Genomic DNA, 17,512 nt, shown 5'->3' on the forward strand with positions numbered 1-17,512 from the left:
GTGCACTGGTTCCAAGGCAGAGGGTGGTAAGGGCTAGGTACTGGGGATAAAGTGACTTGTCCAGGGTCACACAGCTAGGAAGTGTCTCAGGCCAGATTGGGGTCCAGCTCTCAATCCACTGAGCCACCTGGCTGCCTCCTCCTAAGAGCCTCATCTTGACTGGACTAGTGGTTGGAGAGATCCTGGTGAGGGGCTGAGGGTGGGTTTGGTTGAGTTTTGGTTTTTTGGGGGGAAGGAGTAGGACAGACAGCTTGAAGTGTATAATTGATTCTTCACCATCACAGAAGCTGTGAGACTTGGGCTCATGGCTGTGACATCCGTTATTGGGCCTCGGTTCATTCATCTGTAAACCCTGCGTGTGTGTAGTTAGACGCCGGCCAAGGGCCCTCCAAGTTCTGACCTTTGTTTCAAACTAGTGGCCCGCAGGAAGCTGCGTCCTGGGGGAGCCCATTCCCCGCTGGGTGCAGAGGGGAGAGGAGGGGCCTCTGCTGCTGCCCACGCTCTCGCCGTCTTGGGCTTGGCCGTTTTAAAAATCTGGGCTCCCTCTTCATTTGCCCCAGAACACGGAGTCTCTTCCACCTTGTGGCGGCCACTCATTTGGGGCCTCCTTTGGAAGGAGATGAAAAGAGGAGCAGCAGTGCGCCTGCCGCCGCCTCATCTCCTCTTCCCGCTGGCCACTCCGATCAGAGGAAATCCTCGCCACCCCTCAAACCCGCACCGAGGGGAGGAAGGAAGGCTGAGAGCACAGACACTGACCAGGCCTGGCACCAGTTCTATTTGCATTCACAATGTTTTCTGGAAAAGAACCCTCTAATTTAATCCAGCCCAAACGCTACTAAAGCAAACGATATTTTTGCTCCAATCGCGCTGGCATTTCAGGCCATCCCTGTCTGGGCACAGAGTTCTGGGCATTCTGGGGAGACGCGGCGACAGACTGCAGGGACTTCTGCTTCAGTCAAAGGATCTGCAAATTCATCCTTCCCTGAGAACTAAAGCCAAAGCAGGTATGACGGGGAACGCGAGATCGGATTGTATTTTCACTGTCTGGGAAGTTTTGTGCTGCTTACAAGGAGGCTAGATGAGATCTAAGGACAAACTGCGACCCCTCCCCACTTGCTAGAATGCCAGGCGCAGGAAGCCTTCTGGGTAGTGGAGTTTGGGGCTCCCTCCCCACGGGGCAGCTGTCACTGCCTCCTGCCCTCGCTCATCAGCTCTGGGTTTCTTTGGCTGTGGAGGGTCTTGGGCAGGACCTCCGTCCCCGCTATCAAGGGGTCCTTTGCCTCACTCTAGCGGGAGAAGGGGGTGAAGAGGGGAGACTGGAACTGCCCCAGGAAGTTTATTCGGGGGGGGCGGGGGGGGGGCTCCTGCCTCTGCTTGTCTTTGTCTCATCTTTCCCCTCCTCCTCTGCCCTCTTTTCCTAAAATCACAGTCAAGGGGGAAAGGGCAACTCTGGTGAGGTGTTGGGGGGGTCTGGGAATTCGCTTCCCCCAACACTGGGGTCCCAACTGTCCCTTTCTGTATAACTCGAACCAGGCCTCTGGAAGCCTGCAGAGCCCCCTCTCCGAAGAGACCTTTTCTAATGCTTTCTTTGTGCTCGGGGAGAGACTGTGACTTTTGAACAACACTGAGGCCAGGCCAGGGGCTTGGCTTCTCGGTCCCAGAACTTGAGCCCTGGAAAGAGCCGACATAAGACGCAGAAGCAAAATTTCCTCCCGCCCCTTTCATCCTAAGGGGAATTCTTACTCAGAATTCCAGCTAAATGAGAACAAAGGAGTCCCTTCTCCAAGAAAGTTTAGTCCAAGAGCATTCGTTGATGCACTACCTGTTGGCAGGCAGGCAGGCAGGCAGGCAGGGGGGACTCTGGAACTTGTGACTCATGTCTGTAGTCCCAAAAAAAGGAAAGAAGAAACTCTGGTGAAAGGGAGAGCTTGTTTTCAAACTCAATACGGCCGTGTCTGTCCTGGCTCTCAACAGCGATTTTTAGGGAATGCTTTGGGGGAAATAGCAAGGCAGAGTTGACACTGGTTGGGGCCCAAGAGGGAGAGGGTGCCCCTTGGGGCTCATGAAACGCCCTTGACAAAGCCCAAGGAAATGGCATCAGTCCTCACTGACAGGCCTTGTCCCTCCTGGCACCCAGGAGAAGTGCACAGAGTTGGGGGGCTGGGCTGAAGTGGGTGACGGTTTGGCCCAGTGGAGGAAGAATGGGCACTCTATCTCCGGGCCATACTGTAGCCTGGGGGCTGGCGCTGTGGCAAAATAAAGGCAGGAGGGCATAGGGGTGGCTCTGGGCTGGAGAGGTCCCATCTTCATAGTACACAGAGATGGAGAAAAAGAAGCTGAATGGGAGGCCGGAGCTCCCCCCCAAATGCAAGAAACAGCGATTAGGTGGGAGGCCCAGGCTGCAGAGGCCCAGAGACAGACCCAAGGGTGCTCCTCAGCAAAACAGACCCAGATTAAGTGGAAAATAGCCACTGCCTGAAGATTGCCACAGACGTGGGGGCTCCTGGTCCCATCCTAGACCCCAGCAGGAGATGAGGCCTGGAGGGTTTGGGAGAAACAGGTCGCAGAGGGTAGGAGTGGGCCTATGTGACGAGAGGAGGAAAGGAGCAAAGACAGCTATACAGAGAGGATGGGGAAGGGTGGCTGAGAAAGGGAAGACGGGGCCCCCGGGCCATGCAGGGGTCAGTGAAAACGGGCAGGGACGGCATCCTGGGTGGGCAGCACAACGGTGGCCCACCGGCCCCTCAGTCTGGGAGTCCATTAGCTTGTGCTCTGGCTGATAACGAGGCTGGCACTGGCCTTGGGAGTCAAAGCCCTGAGTTCAAATGTGCCTCAGACAGTAAGTCAGTCAGTTATAACTTCATGGGCCGTAGTTTCCTCGCTGGCTTCCCAGGGCTTTGGGAGATCCAAAGGCTTTTACAAATGATGTTCCTATGAACGTGGTGAGGACCGAGCTCTCAGCCCAGCAGTCAAGCGAGCTCCTGAGTTAGCCCGAATGAATGAGAAGGAAAATCGAAGAGACCAAAGGGGTTTTCTCCAATGCAATCCACCTGGGGACCTTGGCCCTGGGGGTGGCTGTGGGGGCCGTGCTCGGCTTGGTGCTGGGATTTGGGTTCGGTCTGACAGCTGCAGAGAAGTGCTGTCTGCGGCCTTGTCCCAGAGGGGCTCCGGGTTCTCAAAGGCTCTATTAGGAAAAGCGGACAAATCCTGGAAGGTTCTACCCTCGTGGGGCGGCTTGGCGGACCTGCCATCCCAGCAACAGACGGAGCCTGCTTTCTGAAGAGCAGCCTGGAAGGTAGAGAACATCTACATCGACAACAGGGCACCCTCTCGGTGATGAATGTCCATCCAGGGAACAAGGAAAACTCCCATGGTGCTTGCCCAGGTCTCCCAGGCAGGGACTGGTGGCAAAGGGCCACAGTGCAAGCAATGAAGAGACCTTTAGGCCATGGACAAACATGATCTGCACTGTTGGGACTGTGAAGGCGAGATCCTCGTCGAGTGACCATTGAACACCCAACAGCATCGATCCCAGCATTGTCGGCAGAAACAAAACCAAGAGATGCTGCTGCTAGGGGATTGGCGGTATCTCGGAGTGGACGAACGGTCAAGCTGAAAGGGCCCTGGGCACCTCTCTGGTCCAAGAAGCCCCAGAAAGGAAGCCCCACCTGGATGGACCCAACACTCGTTCCTCCACCTCTGCCTGGACACCTCTAGCGCCTCTCAGGGAAGACTGCTCCGCTCTAGGAGAGCTGCCGTGGTCAGGAGGCCTAAATTGGCCTTTGCACCTTTCGCTCCAAATGCCACCAGCTGCCCACGTCCCAGCTGCTCCCAATTCTGCCCTCGAGTGCCAAAAGAGCAGATCTAGACCTTCCCTCACAGGCCAGCCCTTTGGATATCTGAAGAGGCCATCTTATCCCCCTGCCCGAGTCCTCTGTGCACTAAACTGTCCCGTTCCTTCCGCTGATCCTCCACTACCCAGAACTCAAGGCTCTTCACCTTCCTGGCTGCCCTCTCTGGGATGCTCTCCATCCCATCTGCACCCTCTTTTTACCACGGTGCCTTCAGAGGGCTGAGCCCAGGAGGACTCTCACCCCAGCGTTCCCTCTGAAGGGAGCCCGAGCTCACCACCTTTGAGTTGGTTTCCACATCGCAGAGCTTGCTGAGGCCCACAGACATTCCCCTGAAAGCAACCAGAATCACCATTTCCCGGACATTTGGTCATCCAGCAGTGACCACAGTCAGGGGAGCCACGGGGAGAAAGGCTGCTGGCATGGCCCATTCACGAGAGACCACGGAAGCAGAGGGAACTCGATAAAGGCCTCCAGAGTAACCCGCTCGGGCTTGGACAATCAGCATCTTCCATGCCAAGGGGGCCATGGAAGAGAAAGCAAAGAAAGGAGAGACCCAAGAAAGGCCAAGACAGTGTGCGGAGAGCAAACGCCGTTACGATTTTCCCTTAAAAAGGATCTCAAGGTGCCCAGGGTGACAAAAGCAAAGCTGGCTCCACTCTCCTAGGAGAAGTGGCTCGTTACTGATGGGGGAGCCACCTGGACCAGCTGGGTGTGCCAGCCATCGACAGCCAGGGATTGGGCAGGTGGAAGAGCTGCTAACTGGAAGAGGAGATGATGAAGGGCTAGGCAATGGGGGTAAAGTGACTTGCCCACGGTCACACAGCTAGGATGTGTCTGAGGTCACCTTTGAACCCAGGACTTTCCATCTCCAGGCCTGGCTTTCTATCCACTGAGCCCCCTTGCTGCCTGAGATGACGTCTAAATGGAGCACCCCCAACCGAAACTTTCCAATCCATACAGCTCTTTCAGTACCACTGACCAAAGTACTTCCAAGGCTACTGGACTACAGGACTCGTGACCTGACGTCACCAGAGGAAAAAGAGAGGTAAAGCATGGACCTTCGGTTCAGGGGAAAACTTGGGCTGGTTGAAAATGTGGCCATCTTGAGAAGGCAATCTGGACCACTGGCCTCCTCCCCTGTGTCCATTCGCAGTATCCGGCACATAAAACGATGGGGACACACAGCACACTTTCAACAAGAGGCATTTTCATCCACTTAATTTTCTCTGTGTGGATGGTCAGGCCAGATTCTTTTGGGTGACTCTAAATCTCATTCAGGAAAAGAGTCTGCCTTGAACTCCTGGAAGCTCATAGACAAGCACCACTGAGGATGGCCCAACATGGATGGACTGCAACTCGTACCTCTGGAGGGAATCCCCGCTTAGAAGAAGTCCCCGAATCACTACAGGCAAGAGGCAAATGAAGGAGTGGGCACCCACAAAACGACACCAATTTTATCCTGGAGCCTGACCAGGGGGCCTCATTCTCCTAACAAGGAGATCAACAGAGTCTAGAAATGGCCTCAGCTCGCCACAACTTCAAGCCTGCTCCATCCTGCTTGAGGAAGCCTCATGGAGGTGGACAGAGCAGAACTGCTTCACCAAACAGTCAGGAATAGCATTAGGAAGGATGGGCTTTCTTAAAAACTTGACCAAGGCCATCGAAAGCATCACCAAGACCTCTGCCACAGACACAGCCCGCCCCTGGGAGCCTGGAGCCCGCTCAGTGGCCAAAACTATCTGCTGCCTTTGATTTGATCCTGCCAATCCTAAACTTGGCTCACCCCAGGCTGCTGTTGGAGAGCCCCACAAATCACAGGGATCAGCTCACGACTGCATTATTTCCAGGGTCTGTTCCAAATGTTTTCTTCTCCCCTTAAGCCTCCAAGCTCACCCCTGAGGAAGTAGGGAGCCAACCCTACCATATAGGGTTGCTGTAAGGCGTAGCATAGTGCCTGGCACACAGGAGGTGCTTAATTAATGCTTGTGTCTCCCATCAAGCCCCCAGGCCCTGAGGTCAAAGTTCATTATTCCACACGGGCAGACAAATGCCCCCTCTCGAGGTCCTTGTGTCCACCCTCCTAGTCAGTCTTCTCCAATGCAGCTGCTCTTTTTGGCAGCGAAAACAGAAGTGAATCTTGGAGTTGAGTAGGTCTGCCTTCTCTCCGGGTCAGCCGTTGGGGTCCCATCCACAGCAAACAAAACCTTTAGCATATTTGATCCTTCTTTTCCTTCCAAACAACTCTGAAAAGCCCGCGATTCCCTCACCGGCCTCGGCCCACTAGACCCTGCTTTACAGGGCCCTCATACTCACTCTGCTACCTGGCTGGTATTTTTGAAAACCTCAATTGGTTGGTGACTTCCTGGAGCATCCCCAAAGGACTCTGAAAGCAAATCCCATCCCTCCTCCTTCCTTGGAATCATTTCCCTTGGTGTCTATGGAATTTCACTCAGGAGCATCCCCCATCCCTGCTGGGCCGACTTCCCCTGTGACGTTTTAGTGGATGGGATTCCATTTTTCTTTTGAAATCTGCTTTTCCTAAATCCAGACAAAAGAGATGCTGCTTCTCCTTCTCCATCGTAAATTCTACCAAGATGGAGCAAGTGTCTCCCCCCAGGGTTCCCTTTGTTTCTACCACAGTAACTGGTTCTTCTCTCTGAGCATCTGGTCCAGAATAGGTTCTCCATCATCCAGATGTCTGGATAACTGAAGTCTCCTGTCATCACGAAATCGAACCTCTGCACGGGCACGCTTGAGTGACTCTCCTTGCCCTCTGGACAGGCCATGTGCGGCGACCACCCCTCTTCTTCCGATCTCTCGGCTCCTCTGATTTCTGCACTGCCCCCTCCCCTGAGTTCTAACTCTCTAAACGTCTTCTCTGCCTTCTTCCCTGGTTCCTCTTCCCCTCCCACGCCTTCAGCACAGGCATTCATCCGTCCGTGAACGTGGCCTCTTCTCCACTCTCCCTTTGCCCTCCGCTTCGGTGAGCTCATATGCTTGAGCTGTTTTCACCATCAGCTGGCTCGATGGCGCCAAATCTCTCTCCCCAGTCTTGGCTTCTCCCCGGACTCTCGTTTGGAATTTGATGATTGATTGACTAAATCTGGGTGGATTTCCCAAAGGGTAGAACCTGTCTCGAGTTCAACAGCCCTAGAACTGGCCTCAGCGTATCTGCCGGCCTCCTGGCCCCTGGTTCTTGAGGTCTCTTTTGCTCACCCCCTCGAGGAGTTCTTCTCATTTGTTCGGGAGGCCCCTCTGGCTGCCGCCATGCCCCAAGGTTCCAGCAAGGCCTTTCACAATCTTGGGACAAGTTCAGGCTCCAGGAGGATTATTTATGGTTCTCAGAGGCCTGTTATTTTTTAAATGAGGTTTTTCATATGAATCCGCTTTTTGAAAGGGAACTCCAAGGTGAAAGTGTGGCTCTGACAGATAAACCGTGCGTGTCGTGGATGCTGCCAGTCACTGTGCCAGAGAGCCGGCCTGCTGCCAACCCACCCGCAAGCCCTTCCACAAACAACCTTCTGTTTCCACAATCAGTGAAACGAGGAGGCTGGGAGGTGGGGCGAGAGGCCAGCAGCGACAAGCATCAGTTCAGAAAGGGCAGGACTAGCTTCACTCCCACTCTGGGGCTGTGTACAGGCCGCAGAGGAGAACTGGGGGGCTGGGTTTGTTCTGGGGGGCCTACTCAGCCGCACCTGCACGGCGGATTTCCTTCAAATAAACGTCAAAGTGCTTCTAAAGCGCCTACTCGGTTCCAAACACGGGTTCAGTGCCGAAATGAGAGCCCCCCTTGAAAGAGGGGAAGGAAAGCAAGCACGTGAGAGCCCCATGTGGGAAAAGAAATGCAAAACTGTCGGAGCACAAGCAGGCTGTGGGGGTGGCCTGGAGAGGAGAAATGGAGATGCTCAATAGACGACTTAAATTGGACCCCGGAGGGAAGAGGGAGCCACTGCAATTTGCTGGGTAGATGAAATGGTTGGACTTGTTGCTTCAGAGAATCTATCACGGCAGCTGAGTGGAAGACGGCCTGGATGAGGGAGCGCGCGGGGCACAAAGGCCAATGAGAAGGCCGCTGCAGTGATCCGGTGGGGAGGGGAGGGGGCCAGACAAGTGGAAAGGTGTGTACGCGGCATCTTGTGACGGGAGAAACGGAGAGACTTGGCAACCAACTGGACGGGTGAACGGGAGGGGTGGTGGAGCCCTGGACAGCAGAAGAAGAGACTGGCCGAGTGGAGGGTTTGGGGAGATTCGTGGTGATGAATTCTGTGTGGGTCACGTCGAGTCTGAGAAGATGCCTGGGACGTGGGATTTAAGATGGTGTTTGAAACGTCCAACAGGCACTGGGTGACGTGACATGGGAGGTCGGGAGAGAGGTGAGAACCGAACGGATGGACCTGGGGCCCGTGTCCACAGAGGTGATAACCGAGCCAGCTCACATCTGGCAGGCAAAAGGCAAGAGAGCCCAGGGCAGAACCTTGGGAATGCCTACGGCCGGGGTGGCAGGGTTGAAGAATGAGAAAAACGGCAACTGGCTGTGAAGAAATGGTCAGAACCAATGGCAGGAGACAGCAGGGGCTGGTGGGAGAGCCATCAGGGTGGGAGTCCAGAGACAGGCGTTCCCCTCAGAGTGGCTCTGCACTCCCCAGAGACGGCACTCGAGATGTCTCGGGGTCAGAAATCGATTCACTTCAGGAAGTCGCTGAACCCCTGGGTGCCTCGGGCTCCCCCGGAACAAATGAGCCAGAGCAGAGCGACCTCCAGGGCCTCCCCCTCTCCCCCCCGGGAAAGTGATGGTTTCAGGACCTCCTTACTGCCTTGGCCACATTTTGTGGGAGGTGAGGGTCAGGAGGGAGAGAGAACTCGGAGGCCTCTGGCAAGCCCCCCACGACTCCCATTTCTGGATCTGCAGATACCCTTATGAAGAAATCCTAGAAAAACCAACCTTGTCTTGTGGTCTGGAGTAGAGAGTCGACAGGAGCAGGGAGGCCGGAATCCGGCATTCGGTGACTGTGGCAAAACCAGAAAAGTGGAAAGACGAGGAGAGGGGGCAGGAACGCAGGAAGGAAGGTGGGCTCCCTGAGGCTCTATGCCTTGCTTGAGGGCTGGAAATCTCTGATGGTTCACTAAGTAGAAGCAGCCTGGCGTCCTGGGGCCCAGGGCGGCATCTCCAGGAAAGCCTAAGAAGCTGCTGCGATTCAGCAAGGCCTAAGTCTGGATCTCGGGCCAAATACACAGCCACAATATTCCCCAGCGCTGGCGGAACTGGAGGAAATCGTAATGGGTGGTCTCAGACGCTTCCTAGCGGGGGTGACCCTGGGTAAGTCCCTTCACTCCAACTCTCTAGCCCCCAATGCTCTTCTGCCTAGGAACCAGGATGTTGCATTGATTCAAATAACTGCTCTGTCACCCGGGGTTTTCTCGGGCACTCTGTGGCCCACGAGACCAGGCGTAGACCTTGGTGGTCCCCATTTCTACTCGAGTCAAACCCGACTGCTGTCCGAGAGTTCCGTTGGCCGATACTTGAGCAGGGAGCCCTGCGCGGTCACTCTCTCTCCCGAGATGGTCTGTTGTTTCTGCTCTGATGTAGATAAAGGAATGTGACTTAAATGGGCCGTCCTGAGCGTCCTCCCTTTGATTTTCTTCTCTTTTGACTTAACCAGGGCCCGACAACATGAGTCCTCTCAGTCAGCTCCCCGTCGCCTTCTTGTTCTTGGGAGTCGCCGTGCATTGTCAGTATGACGCGTACCCGACGGATGAGGAATACGACGACAAATACTCGCCTGCGTTTTATTTCCACTCGAACCCAGACGACGAGGCTCCTTCTCGCCCGAGCCCGTTCGGCTGCGCTGCCGAGTGCTTCTGCCCGCTGAGCTTCCCGTCGGCGATGTACTGCGACAACCGGAAGCTCAAGGCGGTGCCGACGATCCCCCCGCACATCCAGCAGCTCTATCTTCAGTTCAACGCCATAGAGGCCGTGAGCAGCCGCTCCTTCGCCAACGCCAGCGGCCTGAAGGAAATCAACCTGAGCCACAACAAGATCACGTCTCCGCAGGTGGCCCGCGACGCCTTCGCCACGCTCCCCAACCTGGTACAGCTGCACCTGGATCACAACGCTCTGGAAGACGTCCCCTCCCCTCTCCCCAGGTCTTTGGAAAGGCTCCTCCTGGGCCACAACGAGATCTCCCGAGTGGGGGGGGATGCCCTGGGAGGGCTACTCAACCTGACCACGCTGGACCTCGGCCACAATCGGCTCGGCGACTCTCTGCTAAAAGAGAAGCTTTCCCACATGAGCGGACTGGTGCAACTGAATCTGGGCAGCAACGGCCTGCGGTCGCTGCCGCCCGACTTGCCTTCCTCGCTCATGCACCTGTCCCTAGAAAACAATTCCATCGCTCTCCTCCCAGACAACTACTTCCAAAGATTCCCCAAGCTCCGCGCTCTGAGAATATCGTACAACCACCTGGAAGACGTCCCCTACGCCGGGTTTAATGTCTCCAGCCTTGTGGAGCTCCACGTCGGCCATAACCGCCTGAAGCGGGCGTTCTACATCCCCAGGAGCTTGGAGCACCTCTACCTGGAAGGCAACCAAATGGAACGTACGTCAAGTCGTGTCGTGTCGGGTCTTTTTAGAGAGGGAAATGGGGGCAGCGAGGCGGCTCGGGGGATAAAGAGCCAGGCCTGGAGAGCCGAGGTCCTGGCTTCCAACCTGGCCTCAGGCACTGGGCAGGTCACTTAACTCCCACTGCCCGGCCCTTACTGCTCTTCTGCCTTGGGACCAATACATGGTACTGATGCTAAAATGGAAGGTAAGAGCATGGAGGGGGGAACTCCAACTCGGTCACGTGTGGCCGAGGGTGTGCATGGACAAGACTGTCTGTTCAGTGCTGCTCCATGCCGCAGAAGGGGTAAGTAGTGAGCCCAAGCAGAAATCTTCTCAGGTTCTTTCTCTGATCAACTCGAGACACGACCGAGCCTTCTCTTCTCCAGCAGGTCTGGAGGTTGCCGCTCACAACGTTTGGGGTCCCCTGTTGAGGGCATGGATTCTGAGTCAGGTGTAGACATGGACCACGGGAGGCTAAGGCCAACTCCACAGGGTGGTGGCCACTGCCTCAGGGGAGCTCCCGGATAATCCTTTCTGTTTTGCCTTTGCAGACATCAATGTCACCCTGATGTGTCCATCCATTGACCCGATCCATTATCACCGCTTAACCTACATTCGCCTGGACCAAAATAGGCTCAAGGAGCCCATCAGCTCCCATGTCTTCTTCTGCTTCCCCTACATCCACAGCATTTATTATGGCGAGCAGAGAAGACCCGATGGGCAAACGGTGCACCTGAAGACCCAGGTGTTCCGCAGGTTTCAGGTGGATGAAGAAGAAGAAGAAGAGGAGGGAGATGGAGAGGGAAGAGAGCCCGAAGGGCAGGAGCAGGCCGGGACGGAAGAGAACTTTGACCCCTACTTCTACTGAGTTCCCCAAGTCCGAGGAGAATGTGGTGCTGTCTTTTCCCCTCACCCAAGCTCACTAGTCACTGCTGAGGTGGCTGCCTCCTTCTCTCCTCTCGGTACTACAAATAAACACAAGCCGGCATCTCTTTGACTTAGAAGGTTAATGTCCTACATCTTCAAAGCTCCAAAGAGCCCCCCTAGCAATAGGAATCTCACTGCTTCCTCCTTGGTTTCTTCCCCCTCAGTATTCAAGGAGCTCAAAAGGGACAAAGCCGAGGGCTCCGAACTCTACCATTTCACATTCCCAGCAAGTGCCGCCCCCCTCAGTTAAGAGAATAACCGAGTTATCCCCCCCGAATGCAGGGAGCGGGGGTGGGGCCCAGCAGGGAGGCCTTTGAAGGCAGACGAGCTCTGGGGGGCCGTCGGCACCCCCTGCTTCACTGCTCGTTTCCAGACCCCACTGAACTGCACGACTCCCTTTTATCTGAACATAGATGTGGCAAAGGCGGGAGATGAAATGCAACATGACTTCCGTGTCTCTCTGATTCTTTGACAACTGAGCCAGAGAAACGGGATGTGGCCTGGGAGGAGACTAGAACTGCCAGCATCCCCCCAACAGGCACTGGGGAAGACCTGAAGGCCAGAGCCAGTCCAACCTGCCAAGGTCCCACAGGTCAGAAGGCCAAGTGCAGGATGTGGCCCTCCCGCTCCCCTCTATGTCTGACCCCTCATCCAGGAGTCCTTCCATTCCCCAACAGTAACCCAAAGTAGGTACTTAAAGAGAAAGATGCAGGGTCTAAAGGCAGGCTGCGCTAGCTGGCCAGGAGACTTAACTACTAAAATAAATGGAGGTACCAATGATGGAGACACACCTGAATACACCCTCAACTGAGGCTGGTCAGAAGGCATCAATCGCCCCCCAAACCACCACCCCCAAGTCATTAGGAGATGCCACCGCTTAGACCGCCCCTTTTCTCTTACCAAAACGGCATGGGATGGCCATTGTAGATGCTGCCTCTGGCACTCTGGACTTCAGACTTCCTGGTGGTTTCAGAAAAGCTTCAGTGAAATCTCCCTCTCTGCCAACACTGTGTGGGGAAGCTCCTCCGCTCCTGGAGGGTGAATGCCCTCTACCCAGATGATGCCCAGGCCCGTTTTATCCAGCCCTGGACTAGGTCTGGCCTCACCCCCTGCTTATTGGACTTTCCAACCCCGTGTGCTACAGGCATCTCACTCCCCACATCCAAAGCTGAAGCTGGCATCTCTCCCTGCCACCCAGCCCTCTCCCCAACTTCCCCGGGTCTCTCAAGAGCACCATCGTTCACCTTGGAGTCACCCTCCGTTCCTCCCTCTCTCTTCCCTGCCCCATTCTCTTCCCACTGGAGTTAAAGCGTTCCCCATGCCTTTCCTCTTTCAGTGTAGCCTTTGAACACAGTAGGGCACATTTCATTTATTCTTCTTCCGAGAAGGGGACTCCCTGATGTGCCTAAAGCACCTCTCTGTCCCCAAAGCTTCAGGGCTCTCTCCTGCTCTGGAGTTCAGCCTTCGAGGTCCCTCGTGCCCTTCCCAGACACGTTACACCAAGTGGCACCCTTCCCACACTGCCCATTGACTGCTCCATGTACCCAAACAGACTCACGGCCTACCACGATCCATACAACACGTGGGCCAAATCTCCTTTCTCCTCCATCTTCCCCAAACGCTGCCCCGCTCTCCAATCTGCCCCCCCCCGGGGTAGCCAGCCCCCCTCCTCCAAACTCTGACGTCTCCTCTCCACTCTGCTCAGGGGAGGGGACCCCCACAGGTCCCTCTGCTGGTATAATTAGTGCTAATTCACTACAGTAAGGATGGGAATCCCGAGGTGGGTTCCCAGGGCCCTTGAACTCCTCCTCGCTTTCTCTCCTGCCTCCACCTCCCCCAGAAGCCTACAAACCGGCTCAGGTCGACTCCCCAGATGCTTCTTGTCCTCTTTCCTCTCCTTCAATCTGAACGTTCCCACTCTAGTCCATCCTCTGCTCAGTTACCAGCCTGATCTACCTAAACACAGGCTGACTTTATCACCCCCTGATCAATAACTACCGATGGCTCCCCATAACCTCCAGAATCAAATGCTATAAATAAATTCTCTGCTGGCCTTCAATGCCCTTCGTGACCCACCTCCTCCCCCAGACTCCTGACCCCTCACTCCTGATCCAGGGATGCTGGCCTCCTGGCTGGTCCCTGAACAAGAGCTTCTGTCTTCTGACTCTGCCCCCTTGCCATGGCTCTCTGCCCCTACTGCCCCTCAATGAAGCAATCTCCCTCCTCACCCCCTCCCCACAGCTGCCCTGGCTTCCTGCAAGGCTCGGCTAAAGCCCGCCTTCTGCCACAGCCTTTCATGGTCCTCCTCCATGTCTGCTGATGATCTCTTTAACCTGGAGGCATCTTGTCTGCCCACTGCCGTCCGGACGCCAGGAGCAGCTCTGTGGAGCTTCCTTTGTGCCCGTCTCTTTCTTGGCGGCCCCGGACACCGTGTCCAGTGTGCTCAGCCTCGGTTCTCTCTCAGCCCAGTTGTCCGCCCCACCTGGGGACTGTGTGATCCCAAACAGGAGAGCAGACACCGATTCCCTGGAGGATCTCCTCTTGGAACCTTCATCCCCCGTGCCGTCATGGAGGTTTGAGGGAATCGTGGCTCTGCTGGCTGCTGGGGGGATGTGCAGATTGGATCGTGGATACGCTTTGTTCAGCCAGGAGAGTTTGGGGAGGCGGCCCCACTTCCTCTGTGTTCCCACAGCTTCGGGGATGGCGGAAGGGAGCTCGATGTCTCCTCTGGCTCCAGCCACTGGAGATGTGAGCCCACCAGGCCGTTGCCCCAACGTGTCTCAAAGGCCCCTCCGACGATCAAATAAAGACCAAGTCGTCCTTCTCAAGAACTCAACTCCCTGGTTCCTCCCTTGCTGCCGTGTCGTCTGTGCATCACCAGGGGGTTTCTTGACTCTCTTTCTCTCAACCACAGGGAGCGACTCTGCCCACACCACGCCTCCGCTCTTGCCCTCTTTCTTCCTATTGGGTGCCACCTGCTGAAGTATCTCCACAGCATCCTCCCAGGTCATCCTGCTTCCCACCTTATCAGTCAGCTGAAAATGGTCTCTCCAAAGTGACTGCTGATTGGCTGCCAAATCTCAAAGCCTTTTCTCGGTCCTCCTTCTTGACCTCTCTACAGGCTTTGACCATGACAATCGGGGCCCCCTGGTTCCTCTCTTCTCTCTAGGCTCTTGGGACCCTGCTTGCTCCTGCTTCTCCTACTTGTCTCCCTTCTTCTCCATCTCCTCACTGCATTTCTGTTTCAAGTCAAACTTACCACCCATGGGTGTCCCCCAGGGCTCTGCCTTCTCACTCAGCACTGCGTGTCCTGGGGATCTTTCAGTCCCCACAAGTTTAATGATCATCTCTCTACGTGGATGACTCCCAGGGCGCCTCTCCAGCTCCAGCCTCACATCGCAAATTGCCTTTTAGACATCAGTAACCCCTTAAGGCATCTCCAACTTGGCATGTCCAAGCTGATTCGTTATCTTTTGTCCTACATCCTCTCCTCTCTCCAGCTTCCCTATTACTGCTGAGGGCACTCCCATCCTCCCGGCCCCGAGGTCCTCCTTGACTCCTCTCACTGTCTCTCGCCCTCCATACCTGCTTGTTGCCTCTGCCTTCACTACTGCTCTTGTCCGTGCCTTTCCTTCTCTCCTCTGACAGCCTCCGCCCTGGTGCTGGTCCTCCAGTAGCTTCCCCCGCCATTATCGCAGTAGCCTTGAGGTGGGTCGTCCTGCCTCCTCAAAGGCCAAAGTGACTGACTGCTCGACCGTCTCCAGAGAAGATCCTCTCTGAAAGCTCCTTGTAGCCCCCCTTTCCGCCCTTCCAGGCCTCTGACACCTCCCTCCCCATAGGATGTTGCTCCTCCTCCTGGGCCTTCTCACTGGTTGCCTCCACCCCATCCGTGACTGCGATGCTCGCCCTCCTCCTCTTGGTCCCTGGCTCCTCGGAGGTGCCCAGAGGAGCCCGGAAAGACGGGTGTGCTGGAGCGTCGTGAAGGGGCAGAGCTAACAGTCGAGTGGAGCTGGGAGGGAGGGGCAGGGGGAAGAGGAGGAAAAAGATGCCCCCGAAAGGAGAGCTGGGCAAGTGGCGTTTGGGCCCTTCCTTTCTGTCCTGGTAACAATTCTAGGACACAAGGGCAGGGCTAGGCAGACAGGGTTAAGTGACTTGCCCAGGGTCACACAGCTAGGAAGTGCCCGAGGGCAGATTTGAACCCAGGACCTCCCCTCTCTGGGCCTGGGAGTTAGCATGATCGCTTGCACTTAGGAGCCCAGCACAACGCCTGGCACACACAAGGGGATCAGTAAGTGTTTGCTGATGGAGTGACCGGCGGTGCTCCGCCGCCCCCATGAGCGTGAGCCCAAAGGGGCCGTGCCTGGCAGCAGGGCAGCTCGGAGGAGGCATCGGGGAAGGCCTGTGCGATGCCGGCCGAAATGCCTCCATTCAGCCCGGAGAGCACGAAGGCCTTCGAGACCCCCAATCTCTGCGGCACGGAAGGCCCCGGCGAGGCCAAGAAGCCTCCTCAGGAGGAGCTGAGCGCGGAGGGCGGACGTGGATGCCCGACGGCAGAACGGCCGCCCGTGTGAGGGGCAGGAAGGGGCCCGGCTGGGCCGGGGCCAACGCTCTGAGGAAGGGGGGCCGAGGCCAGGTTCTGGAGAAGGAGGGAGGAAAGGCTGCCGCGTGGGCGCGAACAGTGAGCTGGAAAGGGACGAGCCCTTGAGGAAAGGAGGGATTGTCCGCCATGGCTCGGGCGGAGAAGCCTCGCGGGGGCGCTTCCAGGAAGCCGGGTCGCCCAGGGGAGGCGCTCCATTAGCTGGGCCGCTCCAAGTGCAGAACAAAGAAAAGGAAGACGCGCTTTTTAACCCGCGAAGGCCTGGCTCACACGGTCATGACGCCATTTACACTCACAGGGAAGCCTTTTCCAGAACCGGACGGGCCTCGGCCTGGAAGCCTTTTTCTGGGGCCCCAAGCTCGGAGGGAGACGCTCTGAAGCAGAGCCCAGCCAGCGTGGCCGTGTGTGCACACACGCAGAGAATGACCCATAAAACTAACTCGGGGAAACAAGAGGGAAAGCTGGAGCGGATCCCGCCGAGCCCCGGGAAGCCGTGAGCTCCTCGGGAGGTCTGTGAGGGGGCTGCCAGGGCCTGGGCTCGGGGAGGCCGTCCAGAGAGCAGCTGGGCTGGGGCTCCCGACACCCGACGGAAGCGGCCACCTTCGTAGGGGAGAGGGGCCCCCCGAAGGGTCGGGAAACAAGGAAGTCTGCGCAGCCAGACGAACTGGCTCTCCTCCAGGACGTTCGAGCGTGTGCTCCTCCGGTGCTCTGTTTCATCCAACAGAAGGAATGTTGGCAACAGCGGCTCCCACATGGAAAGTGCTTTCCAGGCTGTCCGCCCCCAAAACCATCCCCAGCTTCCTCCGCTGCCTGCGCCCTCCCACTGTGGGCTCCGGCACACACCGAGCGTCCGCCGCAGAGAAGCAGCGCGGCACGGTAGGCTCGCCTTGGCTTGGGGGGCTCCTGGGAGGGGCGGCTTCAGAGGATTCCCTTAGCTGGAAAAGTGGCTGCTGAGGGAATAGCGTGGGGCGCGGGCCGGCGTCCAGGCCGTGACGCTGGGCACGAGGTGCTGCAGGACGGGTCCTCCTTCGGGTGGAGGGCATTTTGGCAGCAGCACCCAATGCAAGAGCCTGCTAAGGAGGGCGGCTGGGTTCTCCCCAGGACCTGGAAAGCATTTTCCCTTTGAAAAAGCAGTTTTAGCCTGGAGGACGGCGCTCTGAAAGGGGCCAGCGGGGGGCAGATCGGTGGCTTTTAAAAAGCAGCACAAGGAACAGTTCTGCTTCTCTTAAGGGAAAAGGGCTTCGTAATAACAGGAATTCTTAGCCCCGTGATTAACTGGACACTCTGCCACGGGGTTGCGTCCCTTCTTCCCAGCTTTCAATAGCCTGGATACAAATGGAGCCAGATTCCGTGGCCCATAGCCACGGCAGCAGGACCCGATTCTGGCTGAGGGTTGCTTTGGGATTTCTTGGGGAGCTGGCACCCGAAGGGCCCCGGGTCCCCAGATTCCTCAGATTGCCCCTTCTAGGCTCTGACAGGCTGTTTCTACTACCCTAGGCACCCAAAGAGCAGGGAGACACCCCCAGAGTTCCT

The 17,512-nt window shown here is 56.6% G+C and overlaps 1 protein-coding gene across 1 annotated transcript; it reads left to right on the forward strand.

Annotated features, from left to right (window-relative positions):
* Window positions 1-931: 931 nt before the first annotated feature.
* OMD (osteomodulin) lies at window positions 932-11,436 on the forward strand. The gene is made up of 3 exons (XM_044656756.1): window positions 932-1,004; window positions 9,515-10,450; window positions 11,007-11,436. The coding sequence occupies exons 2-3, from the start codon at window positions 9,526-9,528 to the stop codon at window positions 11,321-11,323; spliced, it is 1,242 nt and encodes a 413-aa protein (XP_044512691.1). The 5' UTR covers window positions 932-1,004; window positions 9,515-9,525; the 3' UTR covers window positions 11,324-11,436.
* The last annotated feature ends 6,076 nt before the right edge of the window (window positions 11,437-17,512 follow it).

The sequence above is a fragment of the Gracilinanus agilis genome, chromosome 1, assembly GCF_016433145.1.
Source record: "Gracilinanus agilis isolate LMUSP501 chromosome 1, AgileGrace, whole genome shotgun sequence".
Classification (NCBI taxonomy): Eukaryota; Metazoa; Chordata; class Mammalia; order Didelphimorphia; family Didelphidae; genus Gracilinanus; species Gracilinanus agilis.

Coding starts and splice junctions, on each gene's coding strand:
- OMD (XM_044656756.1), top strand. CDS start 9,526: ATGAGTCCTCTCAGTCAGCTCCCCGTCGCCTTCTTGTTCTTGGGAGTC. Junction 10,451..11,006: donor GGAAGGCAACCAAATGGAAC/GTACGTCAAGTC, acceptor TTGCCTTTGCAG/ACATCAATGTCACCCTGATG.